The sequence below is a fragment of the Vanessa atalanta genome, chromosome Z (genome assembly GCF_905147765.1).
Source record: "Vanessa atalanta chromosome Z, ilVanAtal1.2, whole genome shotgun sequence".
NCBI classification, from domain to species: domain Eukaryota; kingdom Metazoa; phylum Arthropoda; class Insecta; order Lepidoptera; family Nymphalidae; genus Vanessa; species Vanessa atalanta.
The window spans coordinates 10,922,752-10,948,525 of NC_061902.1; the positions used below are offsets into that span (position 1 = coordinate 10,922,752).

Here is a 25,774-nt window from a genome sequence, read left to right on the forward strand (position 1 = left end):
TTAATTAATTTATCTTTTCAAATATCTTTAACCTAACCTAAAAACTACTGATATCAGTAATGAGGTATTTTTTGTTAGCGAAATGTATTCATAGAGTACCTACCAGTTGCACAAATGTATACTTTTTTCAAAGTACATGTTATTACTGGGTTTAATAAGGACCACGATTACCACTATTACGCTAAATGAAAAAGTACCTCTCAAAATAATAATGTCCAATGCGAGGTAATTTATTGTATGTATTCTGATAAGTATGATGTATAAGAATAAAATAACCTTAAAATATCGTACTATTCATGAAAGCGCGGCCCTACACGCAAAATTATAGGCTTGCATTAGTATGAGTGACGCTACATACATGTCTTAGTGTGCGTGAGATGACTAATACAAAAATAGAGAAAAGAAAAAAAACAAATTCGATTATATTTGGTAATGCACGCCGATAATTAAACGTGAAGGATTGTGACTTCATGAGTGAACAGATCTACGTATATATGTGTATAATTAACACGATCTTGTGTCGCGGCGGTAAATAAATAGAATAAAGATTTTTATTGTTTTATTACTAGAATTTTATTTCAAATTTAATCGAGAATAACAATAAGCACTTAAATTAAATATTAATTTATTAATAAAATCGACAGTAGCGAATGTTTACCTTCCATTATCGAATTGATTTTATTCTATGACACACTTACGTATAAAAATGTAATAATAATAATATCAACACTTATAACAAAATAATTACTAATCTATCAATTGGACGGACTTCCCAAGGGCTTCAAATATATACATACAATCTTAAAATTACTAAAAATATTAAAGTTACTTGTGATTATATTAATATTATACACACTAACTTATTTTTGTCTTTTCAAAATATAATGTTACTTTAAAAATTTGAAAGTACATAATTTTATAAAATAATTAGGGCTAAATACATCCTTACCCTATTTAAGTATAATATTGCCGCAGAATATTAAGACCTTGATATTACTTCTACGTATCTCGACAGTAAATTTAAATTACTATGTGAGAAAAATCTCTAAACTTTATTGAGAAACCGATCGCAAAATGTCAAAAAGTGATATTGCTTATAAGCGTCTTTTGTTACAATAATTATAATACCAATAAAAAGAAAAACACGTATCAAAATATCGCCATCACCCTAAGTCACTTTACTACGTTTTACGATCGAGTGTAAAATGTTTTAATTACTCAAAGTACGGTTTTATTTCACGAGATTATTTATATTATATTGTATGCGTATTCAAAATTATGTTACAAAAATGATTCTATAATATGGAATTGTTTATTTCGAATAACTTTTACGAGATACAAATGTATTTACCTATTGTATATCATATCAGAAAGATTAATAAAAAATGACTATTCGGAGTTAAACATTTTTAATCTAAGTAGCTTAAATATATTAATAAAATCGGAATATCGTGTTATAAAACAACAATTTCTATAAATTTTATAAATATTTTAATTTTTTTAATATAATAAACTCACACTAGATTCTTGACGTAATTCTCGACAGAAACATTGCAGAGTTTTCGTGTGCTTATTTTGTTTATAATTAATCTTGTGTTCTATAATATCGATGAAAATAAACTGCTTGTAACGGATTATCTCAAAGGGCGGATGGAGCGTACGGAATATTATATGTAGTCAAAAATCAAAGCGAATGCAAATTCCCGGTACGGAAAAACGACGTAGTATTTTTGTTATAACTTTTGTCGCTTAAGTTTGTAATTATTATTGATGTCAACTGTTAATTACTGCATAAACTACCGCATATGTCAGCGGGCTGCATCTCTGAAATGCATGTGTCCTTTGAAACACGGTAACTTAAACAGCCTCCAATCCGCATTGGAGCAGCGTGGTGGAATAAGCTTTAAACCTTCTCCTTAAGAGAGCACCTTTGCCCAGCCGTAGAACATTACAGGCTGTTACGTGGTTTACACATATTTGCATTCCGGATTTTAAATATGTCATTATATGAAAATGTTCTTACTTATGAAGCAAACATTACTCAAATAGTAGAGTTTGCTTAAAGGCTGTAATCTATAGTAATAAATGAGAAGGTTTTTATTCTAGTAATAAAAAATTAAAATCCACAAAACCAATATAAGTATGGTAATAAAACTTATTCCAGAAGATGTGGAGCGTTTCCGAAGTTGTAGAATATAAAATTATTACGTAAGTAACTACATTTTGCCGTTTCACCCGCTTCGAACTACTAACGTGACAAGCGTGAATCTATTCTTGTATATCAAAAACGTCAGTATAAATATTTAAACTACAATTATGTCCGATGCCTTATAACAAATCGGACATACCATTAGCTTCGTTTGTTAAACCTACAACGTAAATACTCAATCGGAAATTAATCATTTATCATTAATAAATTTAATACGTTTAATAATTAATTCGAAAATTTAATCTATTTTGTTTTACAAAATATAATGAATACCTCTTATTTCTTACAATTAAAATCTATACTTAATACTATTCGAATGTAATATTCCCCCTTCTTTCTTAAATACTGGAATGTATCGTATGGACGGTGAAAATTACTCTCTATAATAATTAAATCCTTAATCACCTAACACTAGATATTAAATATAATATAATAAAAACATATTATTAAAAAAAGTCTTTAAACATTAAAGCAACTGTCCTGAAAAAAATAAACGTATAAAAATTTGAAGAAAAAATTCAAACTAAATTGTTTTCGTCCTTAACTTTTAGTACGCTGAATATACGTGTATACACGGATAGTATGAATGTACACACGTAGATTATATTTCGTATAATAAACTGTTCTAGAAAATTCCTTACTAATATAAAAACAATGAAAGTATGTTTCTTGTATATTTCACGTTGAACGAAGCAACGTTGTAAGAGCTGGAAGTAATTTTATAGATATACGCAGTTTATAGTTCGGAAACTATGGAGGTATTCTGTAAGAAGAAACTCGAACTCACCGCAGAACATGAGCGAGAAATGTCGGAATGTTATATGCGACATCCACTATCATAATTATAAAATGTATATGATACACGTATCAAAATGGCGTATCGCCGTAATATTTCACATTTCACGAGTGGACTACGAAGTGAGTTCTTGCAAAATTGCTACCATTAAGTACATATTACATATGAATTCAAAACACACTATAAATGATTTTGTTTGTGATTTTTTTCGTTTAGAAATTGAATTTAAGTACTTTATTTAATTAATAATATAATATCTTCTAGTTACCGTATAATCTGTGTTTTGTTATAAAGTCCTACTAAGATTATAAATGCAAAGGCGTGTGCTTGGTACATACGTTACTCAAACACTAAGTTGAACGCATTGTAATGAAATGTGACAAGGAAGTAGATTACATCGTGGAACATTGAAGTTACTAAAAGCTTTTTTATATAAATTCAAAAAAAAAATATTACTGATACTGAATTTGGTCGAGCTATAACTAAGAGTAACTCATTAACCACAATCAGTTACCTAATTTATTATTTTAAAGACAAACGAGGATTAATCTGTCTATTTGAAAAGTAAATACAATACATACACAAAAACTGTTTTCCAAATATCTATTATATATAGTTGTATTAAGATATCTGTACTTTTAAATCTCATTACGCATTAATATACCTGGCGCAGTACTTCAAGTAATCAAGTCACATGGGAACATTCCTATTCCACGAAATAACTAGAATGTTGATATGAAATTGCAATGATATTCCGCGGTATAACTTAGAGTTAAACGGAATTGAGATTGAAATTTAAACGAAAAATGTTTAAAAGACAGATCGTGGTTTTGCTCTCTTTATTAATACATAGCGACCCGCCCCGGTTTCGCACGGGTGTATTTGATACGATACGGTTGAATAATATAACATTCTAAGTGATATATTTTTAGAATTGGATCATTAGTTCCGAAAATTATCCCCTACATACAAACAAACAAATTTTACGTCTCTATAATATCAGTATAGATTTAGATAAAATCTTAGATTCAAGTACTCCTCGTTGTAAAGGTAAAGAAAAAAGTAATGTAAATTTTGAAATGAGTTCAATTATTGGTTTAAACAGATCACGCACCTTTCCGTGTACTATGTAAGACGTCGCATTGCATTCATATAAAATAAGCGGGATAATCCACAATTATATGAAAAAAATTATTATTAATAATCGACTTAAACGATAAATCTTAACAAAAACGTAAGTATTCAAACGGACACAGACGGACAAATGAACACAGATCGTAATAAAACCGAACCTGCACGCGTAAACACATACAATTTTATGAAATACTTATAACTAGTGATTAATGAGAACGCATACAGAATTACATACAAACTACACAATAAAACATTTAAATAAAAAACTACATCAGCCATGCTGAAATATTTATTTTAACAAGAGTTCAACTCTTTATTAAAGCAAGTAATTAAAATGTTTATTACATTTACAGAAGCAGTTCGGAGAAATATGTATTCGAGTAACGGTTCATCGGTAGATTAATCAATATATTCAATATTTATTTAAAAGTGCTGTGTGTGAGGCAGTTAAAGGCCTTTTAATTTTGAAACTATATTTCAAAATTTTATCAATTATCATAGTTTCATTATTGAATACATCTTTGTTACTATTATTATATCATTTTCAACATTAATATGAACTAGTTGCCCGTTCCGACTTCGTTCGGGTGAAATAGGAAATATATACATCCCAAATTCACCTTCTCAAATTAAAATCACCCACCCACTCAAATACATACAAAAAAACATCATTTAAAATCACGTTACATACACACGTAAATATAATCTATGTATATGATTAATATCTGTATAATTTAAATGCTTGCAGTTCAAAATTTTATTATTTACCTATTTACCAGAAACGATATTACCCCATAAATATATCTGGCAACAAACAGATAAATTATAAACAATATAAATGTATTCTCATAACGAGTACAACTACAAGTATTGCTTAATGAATACACACATTATAAAATATTACTCATTATCATTATTAACACTAATTCTAAATAATAAAAATGATGACGTAATATAAATCTCATATACATTATATATTACATTTTTATTCGTTTAACTTCCTAAATCGATATTATAAAGTATGCTGCGTAGTTTAAGTTTCATATATTCAATTAAAATTATTTCCAAATATAAGATATACATTCAATATTATGTAATTAAGTATGCATCACAATGCCGTATCATGTTTTAATATTATCAATTAGTGATATCCGACGATATTCCTTCCTGTTCAGCTAACATTACGTATAATACCTGATATTAGTCTGTGATGTCTATGAACTGTGTGATGTTTCGTAATTCCGCTAATGAGTCGACTAAGTTGCTCGATTTTGCGGACGAACGTTTGGCTTTAGTGATTAGCGACGAATGGAATATTAAAAAATGTTTGAAATTATTACTATTGTGAAATGTTTAAAGCGATCCTCCGCTTATTGTAACTACTTAGTTGAAACATCATATCGTTTCAAATTAGTAGAACCGTATTGATTGGCCACAAATTCTTGATGAACGATTTGATGACGACTATTGATTGTTCTAGGTAACGTTCGTAAATGTCACGGATTTACTGCCGAGTGTCATAATCGATTCTCAGAATTTATGACTAGCTGCCGGTTGTTCGGGTGGAGTCACATTCATACCCATGTTGTCGTATGAAAAATCTAAGGTCGTATCTTCAGCCGGATGTCTATTACTAAGAGCAGTGCTTATGGTCTTCGGTGTTGTAGCTCCCTGGCTACCTTCAGTTTGTGTTCTAGTATCTAAATCCCTGGCGTTGAGTGGCTGTTGGTTTTGTCGCTTCGGTGGTTCGGAATTTCGTATTTCCAATTTCAATTCGGGCTTAGGTTTCGGGAGCTCAGCGTGTGGATTGTGATGTGTTAAGTCCGTCGGGTATTGTTTAACGCGATTCTGAAATATTATACATTATGGGAACATTAAAATTTATACACTTATTCATTTAAAATCGTCTATTATAATAAGTGATTATTTTTAATATATACGAACTCAAAATATTATTTCAGGAATGGTCCCGTTTATACACTGGGCCTGTAAGAATTAATAATTTCTTAGTCCTCATATGCGCCGCCAACCGCGGATGTTATGTCCCTTGTACACGTAATTACTCTGATTCACTCACTTTTTGAACCGGAACACAGTTAAATAAAGTATTTTTGTTTGACGGTAGAACTACTGGGAAAATAGAATAACGGACGGGCTTGTAAGCCATCGAGCTTTATTTTTTACGTACTGAATTTGATAAATATTTTAGAGTAAAACAAAACCAAACATAGAGGCACTTTTAATCAAATGATGTGTTTTTTTATTATAAATAAACAAACAACAGCGACAAAATATATTTGGGGTTTATATTTTAAAGCTACATACATTCACGTGGTATTTCATCAAAAAGTGACTTTAAAAAACAATTTATAAACATAATGACGGTGTACAAAAAACTAAAAAGATAATTAGCATTAATATAATAAGATTGTTTATAATTTATAGATTGAAAAATATTAAATTATTCTAACCTTACTCGGTTGTAACTTTTGCTTGATATATCTCCAGGACAGTCTTCCTCTACAAAGTATTATAACGACTAAAAGAAGTACAGCGAGAGCCACGCTGCTCACAATCAACGCTGTCTGCGCTTGACGCTGGACACCTTTACAAAGAAATTTATAATTATTTTATAGCTTAATACAAAAGACTTATTAGCTAATACGCATTTTATATAAATTTAATAGCTTACTTTATATAAACGAGCAATTATGACTTAGTCAGTGGCATGTATAAAAATCATTGCTAGTAATAAGCATGCTCATTTCGATGATATACATGACTATTGATTTCACTTTCAAGTATGCGACACGAGGTGCAAGCAGTATAAATGGTAATTCGCTAAATATCAATAATTCGATAAATCGCTATTTTTAATTAGGATAATTCGGTTTCTTTACTTAAAATCACATTGAAATTGCAAGCAGCCGCAGCAGAACTTTTTAGTTTTACGCATGATTTTCATAAACATATATATTAAATTTTTGTTAATTCAAATTTTCCTCATATAATAATACATTGTGTACGCATACGTTACTTCTGCACTACAATCTCAGAATAAAAATCATTTTTACATTGAGTAAACAAGATAAAAGTCGCAACAAGATCGCAAAGCTTTTGTAACAATTGAAATGGAAGAAGGAAGAATATCATAAGAATCTTAGCACCAACAACTTAAGTCCTTTATACTCTTAAACATGTTACAAAACTAACTTTATCATAGAGCGATGTTATTAGAGAGCCGGAGAGCGTGTCGGAACATGATTGGCTTAAATTTTATAACTATCACAATTAAAGTTCGAATCAATACAGAATCTTTATAGTGCTACAAATTTATTTAAAAATGCATTACGGGTCATATTTTTTGTTCATGGTTCTTGTTGCTTCCCTGAAATTTATTTTAATTTACAAGTGACAGTTCATCGCAGATGCTTCCAGATGCATCTGCGATATCCCAAAAACGGATATCGGCAAATCATGCTATACCTATTTTTAACAAATTCAAAGCGCTACCGGTTGATAGTGTAGAGCAACGATAGTAGCGCACGAGGCCCTTAAATTAAATATCAGCAATCTGTAAACTGCACTCGTCATCTCGTATATCTTAATGCTTAATTTGTAATTCAGAGAAAAAGCACAGACACGAATACGTTGAGCGTATTTCAACCGCAAGAGTATATAAGCTAAATTAATAACATTTCACATCAATTTGACGCTATATTGGTCGAGAGTTTGAATAATCTATGATATTCATTATGGATTCACGAAATAATGCATTTTTAACGTCAATGAAGCTATATCGGAGCTTCCAAAGTAAAATTAAAATGGATATAATAAGTAGTAATAGGTTTAAGGAATTATGTTGTATAATAAATAGAAATATATCATTCAAGAACTGTTTGTAATGTACAATATAGCTGAGCTGATAAATTATTATGTATATGCATATTTTAATGAAACAAAAGCGGTACATACTCAGACATCTAGACAACCTCTTGATTAAAAATATTATATATAAGTATTACACGCATCAAAAGCAAGTTATAATTAATTAGAATATCTCCTGAATTATTAGCACTTCTTGAACGAATCCAAATCCGTTATAAGTTAGCAGAATTGCTCCCTGTACATAACGATCATTTACATAGATCCATGTTATGTAAAATATATACAATATTGTTCTATCGCATATTATTCGCTATTCGCAAAGCAAACACATTTAAATAAACTAGAACTTCTTAACTAAAAATTTTGCATAAAACACATCTCCTGGCTAAAATATATATTAATACATCATAAAATAAAAATGTGTACTTTTACTCATTTAATTTAAAAATACATTTATAGGAGTTTTTGTTTTATTTACTTAAAACCAAATGGATTGAATATCAATAAAACATACATATTTCCAATGTTTAAATAACATTGGAAATATATCAATAGCAATTTTTTATTTGTGTTTGCCAAAAATTCGCAATACAAAGAAATGTAAAACTGTGATCAATTTAGTACATTCAAAAAGAAAATCATTCGCTGCGCAATTATATTTTTTATTTAAAAAATATTGAATTCGCGTAAACATTTTTATATTGGTAGTTTTATTATTAATCGGTAATGTAATGTAATTAAAGAATCGATTACATTATATCAGACAGCAAGCCATGCACAAAGATTACTCTCTATAAAAGTAATAAAAGTTGCAATAGTTAGCACGGTAAATATTGTTCGATGTTGGATTTTTTTTATTTATTTGTAAACGTACTAAAGGTAACACAAGTAGCACAAGTAAAAAAGTATCCTCACTGTTAATATCCGATGGCGGAGCGATGCTTTCCGACTTGCGCATGTATCTCAAGTCCAACAAATATCCTGAAAAAACATAAATAAATTTCATTAGCATTTTATTTTAATCGATGGTATAGATTTTTTATTGAAGTTTTTTAACATTTTAACTTCAAATCAAGACAGTAAACCCATTTTTTCTAAAATTAATGTCCATGAGCAAGGATTTAAAGGTAAGTGATCACCACGGCCCATTAATAATGGCACTGTAAGAAATATTAAATATTTTTTATATAGCCAGCCTTGGGAACTAAGGTGTTACGTCTCTAGTGCTTGTAGTTACACTGGCTCACACGCCCTTCAAACCGAAACACAAAAATACTGATTAGGTACTGCTGGTTGGTGGTAGAATATCTGATGAGTGGGTACCACCAAGAGATTTTGTTTAAATGTACTTAATTTATGTTTACATCGCGTACAAGGCCCTGATTCTGTATGACACAAATCGTAATGAGCTAAAACAAGTGACGTCATAACACGATAAGAAACACAAACGTGTTTTCCTAACACGAATACGTTTTCTTAAAATAGTATTCTATATGCCATAAGACATGGAGTCTATGCTTTTTGAGAGATTTCACGAAGTACGATCCGATTCAATTCCTATATTTATGATTTAAACCACATTAGGTTTTGAAATAAAACTAGTTTTTAACGGATTTAATCGCGTATATTAATTATTTTAACATCCCGACGTTTCGAGCACTTTGCAGTGTTCGTGGTCACGGGCAGACTAAGGAGACATTTGTCTGTTCGAATTAAAAAGAAATATTATTTACAACTACCGCCAACGATTTCTTAATTGGTATCTTGAGTAGCGTTCCGGTTGCACGCAGAAGGCACTAACTGTATCTTTAGGTCTTGCAGTCTGTTGGATTTGGGATTTTAAATTTTTAATAAGTGGATCCCAAGTGTTAGAAAGTCTCCAACCATCTTCTCTATTGAAGTTCGGATGTTTTTGAATTTCAATAGCCTCGCGTATCATTCTAGGAATGAATCTGTGTTCTCTAGCGAGGATCTGTGGTTTATCAAATCGAATAAAATGGTTAGGTTTATCCAGAGCATGTTCACAGACTGCAGACTTTGAAGAACGCCTATTTTTGACATCTCCTATATGTTCCTTGACCCTAGTACCGATACTTCTCTTTGTTTGGCCTATGTAAGATAAACCACACTCACATTCGAGTTTATATACTCCCGCAGTTTGTAAAGGGATATTACTCTTGATAGGTCTCAAGAACTGGCTCACTTTCTTATGAGGCTTGTAAATGGTTTTAATCGAAGCTCGCTTCAAGATATTGCCAATCCTGTCTGTAACTCCCTTCACATATGGTAGAAATGCAGGTTGTCGCTCAACTGTGGGTGGCTTGATACGGCTTCTGCGATGCTGGCGAGGCACGGGCAGCTTGTTCTGGTGGAGTGCAAGCTTGACCTGAAGTAGCTCGTCCTCTAGGTGTTCAGCATCGCAGAGATGGTGGGCTCTCTGAAACAAAGATTTGCCAACGGTAGCTAACTGACTAGGGTAGTGGTGCGAGTCACCATTGAGGTATTTATTAGTGTGTGTGGGTTTCCTATAAACTGTGTGACTTAATGCATTGTCAGGATTCCTGATAATAAGGATGTCAAGGAAAGCTAAAGAATTATTTGCCTCTAATTCCATAGTAAATTGAATGTTTTTATTTATAGAATTGAGATGTACTAAAAATGCAGATGTCAGATCACTAGGTAGTATTGTGAAAGTGTCATCTACGTACCGTTTATAAAACCTAGGTGTTATTGGTCCGGAGCGAAGAGCCCTCTCCTCTAGGTCTTCCATGAATAAATCAGCGACCACGGGGGATACTGGGGAACCCATGGCTACTCCGTCAACTTGTACATAGAATTCATCATTCCACAATAAATAACCAGATGTGAGGCAGTGATGTAACAGCTCTGCATATTCAATAGGCATGTTGTGTGTCTGTAGCTTCCTCTTGACAATTTCGATGCAGTCTTGTATGGGTAAGGATGTAAACAATGACTGGACATCAAAACTAACCATTGTCTCGTTGTTGGTTAATTTAAGGTCTTTGATTTCACCAACAAACTGGTAAGAATCCTTGACATACGCCGCAGTGTGTCCTCGGAGGGGTGATAATATCCTTGCTATGTGTTGAGCCAATCTATATGTTGGTGTATCGATTTGGCTTACAATAGGACGCAGCGGAGCACCAGTTTTATGGATCTTAGGTAACCCATACAGTTTAGGTGGCTTTGCACATCCATAAAACTGATGCTCCGCTGCGTCCTATTGTAAGCCAAATCGATACACCAACATATAGATTGGCTCAACACATAGCAAGGATATTATCACCCCTCCGAGGACACACTGCGGCGTATGTCACGGATTCTTACCAGTTTGTTGGTGAAATCAAAGACCTTAAATTAACCAACAACGAGACAATGGTTAGTTTTGATGTCCAGTCATTGTTTACATCCTTACCCATACAAGACTGCATCGAAATTGTCAAGAGGAAGCTACAGACACACAACATGCCTATTGAATATGCAGAGCTGTTACATCACTGCCTCACATCTGGTTATTTATTGTGGAATGATGAATTCTATGTACAAGTTGACGGAGTAGCCATGGGTTCCCCAGTATCCCCCGTGGTCGCTGATTTATTCATGGAAGACCTAGAGGAGAGGGCTCTTCGCTCCGGACCAATAACACCTAGGTTTTATAAACGGTACGTAGATGACACTTTCACAATACTACCTAGTGATCTGACATCTGCATTTTTAGTACATCTCAATTCTATAAATAAAAACATTCAATTTACTATGGAATTAGAGGCAAATAATTCTTTAGCTTTCCTTGACATCCTTATTATCAGGAATCCTGACAATGCATTAAGTCACACAGTTTATAGGAAACCCACACACACTAATAAATACCTCAATGGTGACTCGCACCACTACCCTAGTCAGTTAGCTACCGTTGGCAAATCTTTGTTTCAGAGAGCCCACCATCTCTGCGATGCTGAACACCTAGAGGACGAGCTACTTCAGGTCAAGCTTGCACTCCACCAGAACAAGCTGCCCGTGCCTCGCCAGCATCGCAGAAGCCGTATCAAGCCACCCACAGTTGAGCGACAACCTGCATTTCTACCATATGTGAAGGGAGTTACAGACAGGATTGGCAATATCTTGAAGCGAGCTTCGATTAAAACCATTTACAAGCCTCATAAGAAAGTGAGCCAGTTCTTGAGACCTATCAAGAGTAATATCCCTTTACAAACTGCGGGAGTATATAAACTCGAATGTGAGTGTGGTTTATCTTACATAGGCCAAACAAAGAGAAGTATCGGTACTAGGGTCAAGGAACATATAGGAGATGTCAAAAATAGGCGTTCTTCAAAGTCTGCAGTCTGTGAACATGCTCTGGATAAACCTAACCATTTTATTCGATTTGATAAACCACAGATCCTCGCTAGAGAACACAGATTCATTCCTAGAATGATACGCGAGGCTATTGAAATTCAAAAACATCCGAACTTCAATAGAGAAGATGGTTGGAGACTTTCTAACACTTGGGATCCACTTATTAAAAATTTAAAATCCCAAATCCAACAGACTGCAAGACCTAAAGATACAGTTAGTGCCTTCTGCGTGCAACCGGAACGCTACTCAAGATACCAATTAAGAAATCGTTGGCGGTAGTTGTAAATAATATTTCTTTTTAATTCGAACAGACAAATGTCACCTTAGTCTGCCCGTGACCACGAACACTGCAAAGTGCTCGAAACGTCGGGATGTTAAAATAATTAATATACGCGATTAAATCCGTTAAAAACTAGTTTTATTTCAATGTGTAATAATCGCGAAAATCTAAGACAACATCACATTAGGTTTTGTTTTTGATTTGACAGGGGCATAAGGAATACCGTTTTTAGCCAATAATGCGACGCGAGCGCGTTACAAGTTCGTTTATGTTTTCGGTGGCATACAGAATCAGGGTACTGATTGGTGATTTATTCAGTTCATGCTTTTTCTTAATAGAACATATGCCCAGAGGCAGCACTTTTAGAGGCACTTGAAACAATATTTAAAACTATGATAGTGATGTGTGATTATACTAAACGTCTGTGTCAATAGCTCATTATACAGAAGCACGATCTGCAAGCACACAGAAGAAACTAATTAAGTCGGAGTAGGTTTTGCTCTGTTTATATGCGGACAGTATTTTTTAAATTAAAGAAAAACTAATTACATTTTTACGCAAACAAAGTTTATTTCAAATTCAAACAACCAATAGACAATAAAAATATAATATAATATAAAATATTTTAGCAAAAATATAATCCTTATATTATTAACTACCTACTTTTCCTAGCTTCACTTTGGTACAATAAGGATCTAAACTCAAATTTTAGATTGGAGAAAAAACATAAAAAAATAAAAATCCCGCAAGGAAAGTTGAAATTCACAACTTTACTCGACTATAACATGTGTTATTATTATAAACCTTCCTCTTGATTGAGTCTGTTTATTGAGAGAATCGCATTAAAATTTGTTGCATAGCTTAAAAGATCTAAGACAGACGGCGGGAAGCGACTTTGTTTTAAACTACGACACTGAACCTATATTGAACTGTCGTTTGGTATAATAAATTAGTTAAAATGTACATCGAATATGTATTTTTTTTTATATAAATCTTCTAAGCACAGTTGTATGTATCGACTTTGTCTACTTCAAAATTCATACTCCATCTCAGTATAACTGTACTGAACCTAACTAGTAAAGGCAGCTTTAAATTTATGGACAATACCGTTCACGCTTCTGGGAAAATGTTGTAAATGATATTTGCTTCGAACAAAATTCTCATATATTGCTTGACAGAATTTTAAAGGTACGACATTTAAAAAGGATTTAACACAAAGGCTTTTTAATTTTAAAAACTGACTGTTCCTGAGAGATTATTTTCAACGAACTTTCATCCGTTACTATTTGTCAAAGGTGGAATTTCCGAGAATCTGCATTCAAGTTCTTTTTTAGTTTGTTACAGAAGTAGGTTAGGTACCTGTTCTGCCCAGTACGGTTCGACTCACACTTGTACATGTTTTACACTCGAACGCATTCATGCATGTTGCGTAGTACTGTCAAAGTCAGCCGACCGTAACTTTATAGCATTGTTGCTACCCTCGCCAATGACCTGTTGACTGAGCTCGGGTTATATCAATTTGCCTTGTCACTTAACAACGAAACTACAACAATTTTTTTACTATCTTGAATAATCAAAAGTAAATAATAACGAAAAATATATATCTGTTCTGGAACATTACTCTCGTTGAACAAACTAGAGGCAAATGGCTATATTCGTCGTTAAAAGATTTACGTTCCAGTTCAGTTTATTTGTTTGCATCCGAGCTCGTTTACTGACAATCTGGCTTGCAATTGTCCCATTGGCATAATCACACATATCGTACATACTAATTACACAAATATATCTATATAAGCGACTTGCATGGTTATTTTGATGAAAAATTTTAATAAGGAAAGTAACTTGAATATTTAAATTAAATCAATCATACTTTATTTAAGTTACTTTACAAATGAATCAGTTTTGAATCGTCAATATTTCAACTCTACCACCAGGTTTCAGCGAGAAGAAATGGCAAGGCACTCGCATACTCTTTTCAAATAACCACATATATAATGACGATAGTATTCACAATTATTGTTCTCAATAAGTCCTGTGTTGGAATCCGAGCCTAAATCCAAGTATCTTGACACAAAAAGTCTTATTTTAATGAATAATAAGGTTTGTTGATTAATCTTATCTTATCTTAAAGAAACTGTTTTTCTTTAACTTATATCGTTCCATTGTATAATGATAGGTGACTGTTATATAATGGTTTTAATATAACTCATTCCTTGAACTTAAGTTATCGTTTATTAATACATAGAAGTTAAGGTTTAAGTTAAGACGATTTTTAACTTGTTATATTTATGAGAATTAGCTTGAATTGACTTTATCTAAATTATTTACTGAGATAACGTAACAATATGATTTGCAAATGGTCTCAACAAAGATGTTTGACCAGAAACTTACATTCTTTAACCGGTGTGTGAGTGAAACACAATTGGTTAGAGTAAGAGAGACGTATTGAAGGTGGCGCGTTGCGGTCACGAAACTGGTTGTTGGCTTCGAGGTCGAACGATAATTAACTCTATGGCTTAAACGTTGAAGTTCATATTCGCTTTTGTTTCCTTAAACGGCCCCCATTATTATTTTATGTACATGAATATTAGTCATCGTCATAACTTTACATACTCATCTTAGTTTCACAGCACGAAATGTTCAAAGAATATTATCTATTTCATCAATATCTAGGCTCTAAATTAAATTTATGTCACCGTGACACTAGTGGTGTTACAATGCATTATGTCATTTAGTTCAAACCAGCAAATATCTTCATAACAAAAGTCCGAATAATCAAACGACTACGTCTATAAATAACATTTCCCTTAAAAGATATCAATTAGTACGTTTTTTTGTAACCTTCTAACTAACAAACCTTGACACTCCTTGATGCAAAGGCCAGAGTCGTAATTGTGATGAGATTTGTTGCAAGCGACGCTGCATGGCGCGCATCGGTTGGTCTCGGGCGAGCAGTACTCATCAAGTTGACAAGTCAGCTGACCGCATCTGATGCCGTCCAACGTGAGTTGGGCTGATGCTATGCCAAGAATTGCCAAGAGACAAAGTATTCGAGACATTATACTGCCTGAAACAAATTAAGGATCATAAGTATAACACGTCGATTTTATATTAATGACATGCTTGTTTGGGCGCAAACAATGAATGTAGCCTAATAACTCTGCCCTAAAATTAAAAAAAATAATAATTCAACAACCTATGTAAAAACATTATAGACGTTGTTACCTAGGTTCGAGAAATTATGTTGTCACAGATTTCAATATCACCTAACATTTTAGTATTATCATAAGTAGACCGTTTTTTATCTCATCAACTTATTTTTTAAGGAATAAGTGACATTATCCATCAAAGTATTTTCTTAATATCTTATGTTAATAATATTGATTATATTTTAAGCCATTTTATTACCAGCAATTCAATAAATGAGTATTCAAATAGAAATAATTCTTAAACTATGTGTAATTAAGACGCGTTTTCGCTAAAACAGTAAAGTAGTCTATAAAGAATTTAATGCACAGCACGTCATCGTCTTTAATGTTCAAAATACTGTTGAAAATCCAAGCGTTATAGAGGCTATGACTCATCGAGCAGGTAGCGCGCGAGCAGGTATTGGATACATATAAACGTGCCCCATATTATCCTACAGAACAGGTGTACTATAGAAAAAAAACTTTGAATGTCCTATCATAATATTAACTGTACAAATACAAAGGGAAGCTAAACATAAAATAGGTTCCTTTTGCGGTAACGCACAAACTTAAAATATTTAGTTAATTGTAAGCTGCTAATAAGGTCATTAAGATATTGAAAGTTAATTTTGGTTGTTACTTCTATTAAGTTATTTGATAGTTTAAAATTAGAGCTTGTGTAATTTGAAATATCTTTACTGGATCGATATCTATTAAAATAATGTCTCAGAGACCAATAATGCACTTAACCTACTACTTATAATTTTTAATAGTATTGTTTTATGAAAAATCAACAGCTTAAAAATACTCGTGTAATTATTTTACGTGACTCCATTAATTTTAGCATAATTTGCTTTTGCGTTGCTTGTTTAACAGAAGAGCCTTGAAATTTTGTAAAAAATATAATTTATATTAATTCCGTTTGTATTTCTAAACAGTGAATATGAAATTGTACACGGTTTAACTTTTTGTGAAGGAAAATATAATAAAAATTTTAAAATACGTACCAACATCACATAAAATCATTTTAACACGAAAATTTAATTTTGATAAATACAATAAAGGTTTTATCAAGGTGGAAACATTGGTTTAATTATTATATTACTTTTGAACATGATAACAAATAAATACCAGCAAGGACACAACACTGAGACGGAGACGATCGCACAGTTTTTATTATAGTTGCTAGGTAACCAAGCTAACAACCTCATAACATAATTCATAGCATTCACTACCGCAAGGGAAAATATGGTCAACGACATCGATCACGTCTTAAATAATAATCATACTTAACGCTAATTTACTATTTTATAAAATTAAAATTTAGGCATTTCATCAGTTGTGTAAATTGCTCAAAATCTAACAAATTTTTGATTAATAATTAATTATGAACGCAGGGACCGACAGATGACATTCGCAATATTTGTGTTTCTCTAGGGTCAAATGAACACAAGAACAAACGATCTAAAAACAAAAAATGGTAATATTTATATGTTTTTCCTTTAAATATGAGATTTGTGAGAGGATAGATTCCATTAAACTCTTAATGAAATAAAAGAAAAGTCAAGAAAAAACTTCTGAAATATTTGTACATTTTATTGCATTTCGTTAATAAATGAAATTTAAATACTAATAAACTAAAACTATACGTGACATATGCGAAGTGTGCAGTGATCTAAACGCCAGATCACCTTGAGGTCCAACTGATACTTGATGTAGTTATAACATTGAAGCACGTATAATGATAACCTATAGTTAATTGGAATTTTAGATTCTGATAGAAATGTGATGAGAGCGAATTATTTTTTAATGGAAATGAATGATAAAAGAAAGCACGATTACATAAAAAGATTTATGAACAGTCAGAATTCTCGTAGATCCATCTGGCGAAATGGCTGATATCTAAGGATTTTCACGCAAATATTAATCCTGCACTACACATTCTAACATAAATGCAATATGAATATTGCATCGGATGTTGTAAATATAAACTGAAACTGAAATCGCTATGAAAACTAAAGCTATGTAAGACTTTCTGTCTATCAATATAATCCCAGTTCTAACAGGAATTGCGGCTTAACAAAATATTATTCTATAAAGCGAACTCAATCTGATTCTCGGAAATCGTTTGACTAACGCACACTTATTAAATGCATTAATTAGGTCATGAATTAATAAATCAACCAAGGGTTCTCTTATTAACAAAGACTAAATTTTAAATTGGTTTTCGGTGATATTATAGAACTGCTATTATTTAGAATAAGTCAAGACATCTAGTAGTATTCACATTCGGATATCATTAAGCCTAATAAAAATATTGAAATAATTTATAATGAAGTACAATACAAACAAAAGACATAATTTTACTAAAAAATAATTATTTTTATTATAAATAAAATTATGAAAATTTTACATTGCTTCATTATAGAAAAGTTAACTTTTTTGCCAACGCCATAGTTGTCAATGTGAATATTTTATTGGCTTTTATTCAAGCAGCACTTTGTCTATACGCCCGTTATCTGGCCAGGTGAGCAAACAGCATTTGAGACAGCTCGGTGTAATATCCGGACCAGAACAGTATTCGCCAATCATATCCGGTAGCTTTGACACGTCATACATTACACAGTTGCATATCCTTTGAAATCAATTCTGACAGAGTATTTGATGATAAACAATATTAGCAATGTGTATTTTACCAAAATTAATAAATTATTTTATTTTAGACATTTACTCTTGGACTTCGAATTCTAAATTTGAAATTATTAAAAAAATAATAATAATATATAAAATAAATAATAGTGTACCTGATTAATAATAAATAAATGCATACCCGAATATTAGAAAAGACACAAGTAACTAGGACATTGATTGTTTAAATACGATATACAAATGCATACCTACACAAAGTTAATTGTTATTGAAATACAGTTTTGTATGTGTTTGTTCAAGCACAGATTCACCGAGAGCCTTTAGGAGCTCGAGCGACGAAGGCTCTCTTGCATACAAATGAGATAAAAACAATAAATACAGCATTGGCATTCCCCACGCCTTTGTGTCGCTGCCGCTTTCCTTAACATTCTGTGGCTATGACATAAAATTGACTGTTGTCTACACTTGGGCTCACTTGAGTGTTTGTCACATCCACATAAGCATGTAAGAAATTAAAACTTTCCTAATATTTACTGCACCCGTACCATTAGATTTTGCATCAATTGTTTGTATAACAGTGTTTAAAAAAAAAAAACAATTATTTAAACTCATAAATAAAATAAACGTTGTCACCGATAGTATATATGTCGATGTAAGTCGAGTATTGTCTAGGTGTTGAAAGAATTTCTCGTAAGTCGCACAAAGTATAAAGTGACGTTGACTGGATTCATGAATCTTATGTACATTCTACTGAACAATACAAACATGTACACTGTACTATGTACTCTAGCTAGATCGAAAACTGGCCTGCTATGGGGGTAAGATTTCGCCGAGTTGTCTCGCCTCTTGTAATTCTTGATTCTTGAACTGAACGGTATTTTTCAAGATTTTTTTTTCTTCTTCATTCTTTCTTTTGAAAACATCATCACCTTAGTCATGTTCCACGTTTCCGGTGGAAGGTCCATTAAAAACAAAATTAAAGAGACTTGGTATTTCTTGTAGTATCGGTATCCCATCTGCCTTAAGCTGCTTTGTTGCAATGTCATCTAACGAAGAATAATATTTGCATTTGAACTTGTTTGCGACCCACCTTACCGTAATTCGAATTCAAAAGATCGACTGCATAACTTGGTCTACCAAATTACTAAGTCCTTTCCGACCTACAACAGTCAAACCTATCCCAAAGTTCCACCAAGCTCTAAATAGATCTCTAAAATTAATTCGATGGATGAGATATGATGATATTATTGACAGAAAATATTCACGTGAAACTACCATGCTGGTCAACATATTGCACATTTCGTAAGTATTTCTTTCCACAGAGAAAGTGCATCGTTTTTGTTAGATAATTACCGAACTATTAAAAAGCTGACACGACACGAAAGTGTTCCCTCGCAAGTTAAGGAGGCATCGTCTGACGAAACTTAACACTGAAAATGGCAAAGTGCCTTTACCTTTAAGCCTGATATTGTCAGGAAAGTAGTGCTCTTGTGAACGGTAGTACTATTCAATATCGTAATAACCAGTATTGATGTTAGAATCAGTATTGATGTAATTTTCGAAGCATCCACATTTAAAAGTTTTGTACCTATTATGTTTTAAATCTTTTTGCCCTGGACCGAACTCCAAACACATTCCAAATAAAATCGAAATAATAATGCTTTCAATTTTCTCGAAGTCCCTATCCTGGTAGACCCTAATGGGAAAGCCCTTTAGGGTCTACCTTCCGGGGACTACATGGATTTTATACCCCTGTAATCCAAGCAAGATATAACATAATAACTATGTGTTGAAAATGACGATGTTCTTCCTAAAAAGTGACCATTACGAGTTCCGTACTTTCGACACTTCAGCTTTAGATTTAATAAACGATATAATTATTATTATATAATGACGTTTGGAGTAAGGACTGATTAATGAGGCAGCCAATCAAATTCTTCAACATCGCAATATCTGCTTCGTAATAAAGTTATCTAATGATTACGATTGAGATATTCTATGACGAACCTTAGGCTGCCAAACATGAGCCACACACTCCTCCCGACCTCAAAAAAATATTTTGAGCTAGATACTCTATAAGATATGACACGTCCAATGCTGATATATTTCAGATATTTTCTTGCAATTGTTTTGCTCTCAAAAGACAATACATACTTACCGGACGCCATTTTCATAACACAGACATTACAAGCAATTGTCATTACAATTGTCCATTTTCTAAAGAAATACATGTTTAATTTAGGAATAACTTTTGTTATATTTATATATTAAATAACCAACAAGTAATTAACTGACCTTCGTAGAATTACATATTAAAATAGTGAATATAAGCGAGGCCTGCGATATGAATATTGAGTTCGGATATTTTAAAATGGGATATAATAGGATGTGGTCACAATAAAAAACCGCATCACTTCCATCACCGGATATTCATTACTGATCGATAATAAGGAATACTGACTGACTGACTGACTTATGTAATGTGCTCCAGAGTACCAAAGGGCTTTGTGTGGACCCATTCACCAAGTACTTTACCGCTACACAAAATCTAATTCTTTTGTATTACTGTGTTACATTTGCGATTCAATAAAATATACTTATAATAAGATATATAACAATATACATAACTTATCATCGGGATCCCTTTCTACTTTTTTAAAGATAAAAACAAAATTTGCATGAATTCGATTGTTTTGAAATGTGTTCATGTCAATGTAGTTTCTTATCTTTGTATCGAGCTGCTTAAATATTTGAATATAATGATAAACTTTTCGGTTTTTTTAGCGAATTCTGTGTCAAAAATAAGTGTTATTTATTTTGAATACAGACAATTTGAATAAGTAATCTCATATACTTATATTGTCATCATATATAATATATAAATATCATCGTCACTCGCTTACTTATGTGCCATTTCCGCAGGCGTTATTGCATACATAGTAGAATGATTTGACAGATGTTTTCAGGCGGCTACATATCTGACGCTACTTAGGAATGCTATAGCTGTTAGCGTCGTATCACCACACTATACATTGAGGTGCTTACGTTCCGAAACCCAAAAAGTTCCTTTGTTGGCTCTTAGGACAACATCGTCTCTATATTCCTATTGAGAACGAAGCTCACATAATGAGCCGTTTCCCACCCAGATATTGTGTCTCTCGAAAACGTACCCTGGGTAATATAAGTAAGGTGCACCTATTCTATTCTGATGAAACGACAAACACGAGTTACCTCGAAATATCTTATCACGAAATTTTAAAATTGTAGCTCTTTAAAATATTTTTACTTCACTTTTTGTACTCGTACATGTTTATATTTTATCACGATGATGAAAATGATTTATATTTTATCACGATGTAAGAAACGCCTCTTATCTCCCTTCCGTTCATTAAAAGTGATTTGTCATAAGATTGAGACAAGAAAGGACTTTCCTTAAACAATCCCGAATGTCGCCTGCCATGTCCGTATACATTAATTTACCTATTTATATTTATAAAAAACAATTTACTTGGTTTGTAATTTCAAATAAGAAAATAATTACTTGCTTTTAGAACAAAAGAAGATTTTGCGATCGTCTTGGTATTTAAGAAATATAAATAATTATTTTTTGGATCAGTCTTACTTAAAGACTAATCCAAAAAATTCTAAATTTTAAACGAATATCTAATAATAATTTTATTTTTATGAAAAATATATTAGGTATATGTTGTATAACATGATAAAATTAATTGATAATGTACGGCTTTAGTATTTTTTATTATCGTGTTTCTGTTAGAAGGCTAAGTGAGCCAGTGTAATTACAGACGTGAATAACTTTTAAGATCTGATGATTAACTATTGTTGGATTGAATGTAAGGCACAGTTAATATACGTTTCGATTCGATTGCGACAAAGTGACAATTTGTTAGTGGAATTGCCCTCAGAGCAGTGACAACTTAGAAATTTTATTTACGTTCCGTTTCTAGCAAATAACTGACTGATATACATACAGTATGAAATAATTTATTCCGTAGTTACATACACAACAGAGGTAGTCAGACGAATTAGTTGAGTTTTAATTATTCGTAATAAATAAGTGTATTTCGTGTAAATTTTATTTTATATCTCATTAGCGCGTCCTCCGATTGGTGTACGCAGGGAACGTTTTGTAAAGTTTTCTCATTAATTAAATATTCTTTCAGTAGTAGCGTTGCATTACTATTCAAATAATAAAGAGAAAACATAATATAAGCTTAATTGAACATCATTTATGATTTAAATTTGCCATTGTCAAAGTCAATGTAAAAACTCCGCGGGATATTTTTCTTTTATTTCATTTTCACAAGTATAGTAGTATATATTTCATGTTTTCATGTCCAATAATAATAAACGTATTTTCGTTATTTGAAACAGCCTGGAGGCGATTATTTCATTTCCAAGGTGTGCAATCAACTAAAAAGTCATTAGTATTATAATATCCTTTAGCACACAAACGATCTTTAACGATTCTTTTAAATTTTACAATTGAATGTATATGTTACTGTAAAAGGTGGAACTACGGTAAATCTTAAGATTTTCCATTAAACCTAAGATTTACCGATTATGAATGGTAAATGTCCATAAAACTTTGGGATTCGAACTTTTACCGTCATTCACTTGGTAAATCTTAGGATTTACATGTTAGGTTAGGTTGGAATGGTAAAAGTCCGAAAAAGACGTCCCTTTTAATTAATACTTACATTTACCAACTCATGTCGGTAAAGGTTCGAGCATTTACAGTAATATATATATTGTTAAAATGCAATACATTAATTTTTGTTACAATGATTTATTATTAATCACGATGCTTTGTATCTTGTTATAATTTAATTAATATTAAGAATTATACGAGCTTAATAGCAATATGATATGTCTGACTATCGCGAATGTTATTTTAATAAATTAAAAATGACAATACGTTACTATCAGTTAATATTTAACATTTTAAGCTTGTATTAATTTTTATATATAGATACGTAATACCAAACAACATGACGATGTTAAATCGCACGGTTTTAATATAACTCCTTTCGTTGATTTACATAAAATATTTTAATGATACATATCAAAATGAAACTTCACGAGAAGGTTAATTTCGACGAGACGGCCAAATTTTCCGTACACAAAAACGTCCGTATAGGTAGATAAAATAATCGTTTGAGAGGAAAATCGATATGACAATTGTCTAAGACTCATTACTAAGTTTTTGTTTTTCAATTTATTCTAGAGATAATTTGACGTAAAACAAGAAAAAGGTATGACCTACGAAACAGATGGTTTGGTTCAAAAACATTATAAAATTATTAATAACCGGCTGATTTTTGTAGTATCTGTTATTAAATAAACGCATAATCATATAGTCCTAGAAATAAACAAAATAAAAAAAATGAAGGGATTTTTCTGTCCGACGCTGGGCTATCTACCGAATTGTAATCCACTTGTTTATTAGTAACTATTTTTTTGTTTATGCTTATACTAGAGTATTTATATTGTATTAGTTTATTATTATATCTAGAATATAAGGTTTTATATTTAATTATTATTCATAAGTCCTTGTAAAATCATACCGGAATAAGATAAAGTAAGTTAACGTTGATGTCCTACTGTCGGGCAAAGAGTTTGGAGCTTAATCCAAAATGATGCTAAAATGTTGTCACTCTCCAAATACATTTGTGTCAGAAGACACATGCAATTTTCCTTATAATGTTTTGCTTCCCCGCTGAGTACGAGATGTATTATAACAAATTAAGATTATGAAACTCAGTGCTTGCCCGGATTTCGGGTTCATTCACGGGATCACCGTGATCCACGTTGATCACACATTTATCATTATGTTCTATCTACTGATCCAAAATTACTCTTCTATAAGTATGTAAGTATGAGATTTTCATTTAATTTTGTAATTGAATAATATTACGAACATTTTTGCTCGCGGCATCCATTTGCGTGGGATTCTGATATGGATTTACAGTATTTGGACGAACAGTGAGAAACCCTTTTGTTTTGCAATAATAAATATGTACTCAATGGGATTACAAAGGAACACACAGAATGTAATTATATTAGCCCGAAGTTTTGTTTAATATTACATACTTATTAAATAATATTTTTATTTAATATTATATTAATTTGAACAAAACCTTTAAAACATTCATTATTTACTAATAATCACTAAGGTGATGTATTAAGATACAAATTAATCAAATACTAACAGAGATAATATTGTTAATTTTGTTAGTATAATAAAACTGTATTATATTTCTGAATTTAATAACCAGAGACACCTGACATAATTCCAAAAGACAACTTCTACAATACACCTCTTAGCCTATCTTACAAAGAATAAAATGACTCATCTAGATAAAATGTTGAGAAAAAACGTCTTAGATCATTGTTAATATTAGATTGAGGTTAAAAAAAATAATCGTGATGACTAAATATTGTAGTATTCATGTGTAAAATTTATTAACCTTAGGTGATTAAAAATTGGTCTAAGCCGGATTACTAAATCTTCATAAATACTTACATAATAGCACTAAGACTCTTAATTTAAGACTTAAAGCGCCAGTTAAGGAAATGATAGTCTAAAGAATATTTATTGTGTATTTATTGACTATCTTAAACGAATAAAATAAATATATATAATTTAATAATTAATTTTAATATGCACTCCTTATTATTCATTATTTTGAACATGAGCAATTTAAAAAAAAAAATGGGTGACTGAATTTAAAAGTAAATAAATACTTTAAGTGTGAACCTACAAACGCAATAAATTTAGCTTTGGTATGCAGATGGAAATATGAGCGAGTAAATTATTAAGATACTTTGAATATCATGTTAAAGAAAATAACGAGTGAACAAAATATGTTTCAATAAACGGCGCTATTTTGTACATTTCGAAAGTTATTCCATACCATCAATTATTTTAAACAGTAAATTAATACGATCAAAACGTTCTCAAGTTCTAATGACACGATTGTAAACGGATACGCTAAATACGATAAGAAAAGGCATTATTTAACACTAAAAATACAATCACTAAACTTATTAACTATAAATAAAAATAGAACCACAACTCACCTTAGGCCGTTATCATTTTGTCACTAAACTACGTATACACTTATTAACACTGCCAACTTTCTAAAATTAATTTAAAACTGTTTCGAAGCCTTCACAGCCTCGGCGGCCAATCGTGAAGGTGGGTGACGGAATGTGACTCTTGCGCAGGTAGA

The 25,774-nt window shown here is 31.7% G+C and overlaps 1 protein-coding gene across 1 annotated transcript; it reads right to left on the minus strand.

Annotated features, from left to right (window-relative positions):
• Positions 1-505: 505 nt before the first annotated feature.
• On the minus strand, positions 506-25,774 carry LOC125076190 (protein grindelwald). The gene is made up of 5 exons (XM_047688218.1): positions 25,623-25,774; positions 15,542-15,751; positions 8,943-9,008; positions 6,611-6,744; positions 506-5,987 (listed from the first exon to the last, which is right to left on the minus strand). Exons 2-5 carry the CDS (start codon positions 15,741-15,743, stop codon positions 5,670-5,672), a joined length of 720 nt encoding a protein of 239 aa, XP_047544174.1. The 5' UTR covers positions 15,744-15,751; positions 25,623-25,774; the 3' UTR covers positions 506-5,669.

What these genes read in the sequence shown, in the direction of transcription:
- LOC125076190 (XM_047688218.1), bottom strand. Translation starts at nt 15,743, where the DNA reads ATGTCTCGAATACTTTGTCTCTTGGCAATTCTTGGCATAGCATCAGCC. An exon ending in TTGCATCAAGGAGTGTCAAG is followed by an intron (nt 9,009 to 15,541) that starts GTTTGTTAGTTA and finishes ATGTTTTTTCAG; the next exon opens with GATATTTGTTGGACTTGAGA. An exon ending in AAAAGTTACAACCGAGTAAG is followed by an intron (nt 5,988 to 6,610) that starts GTTAGAATAATT and finishes ATAATATTTCAG; the next exon opens with AATCGCGTTAAACAATACCC.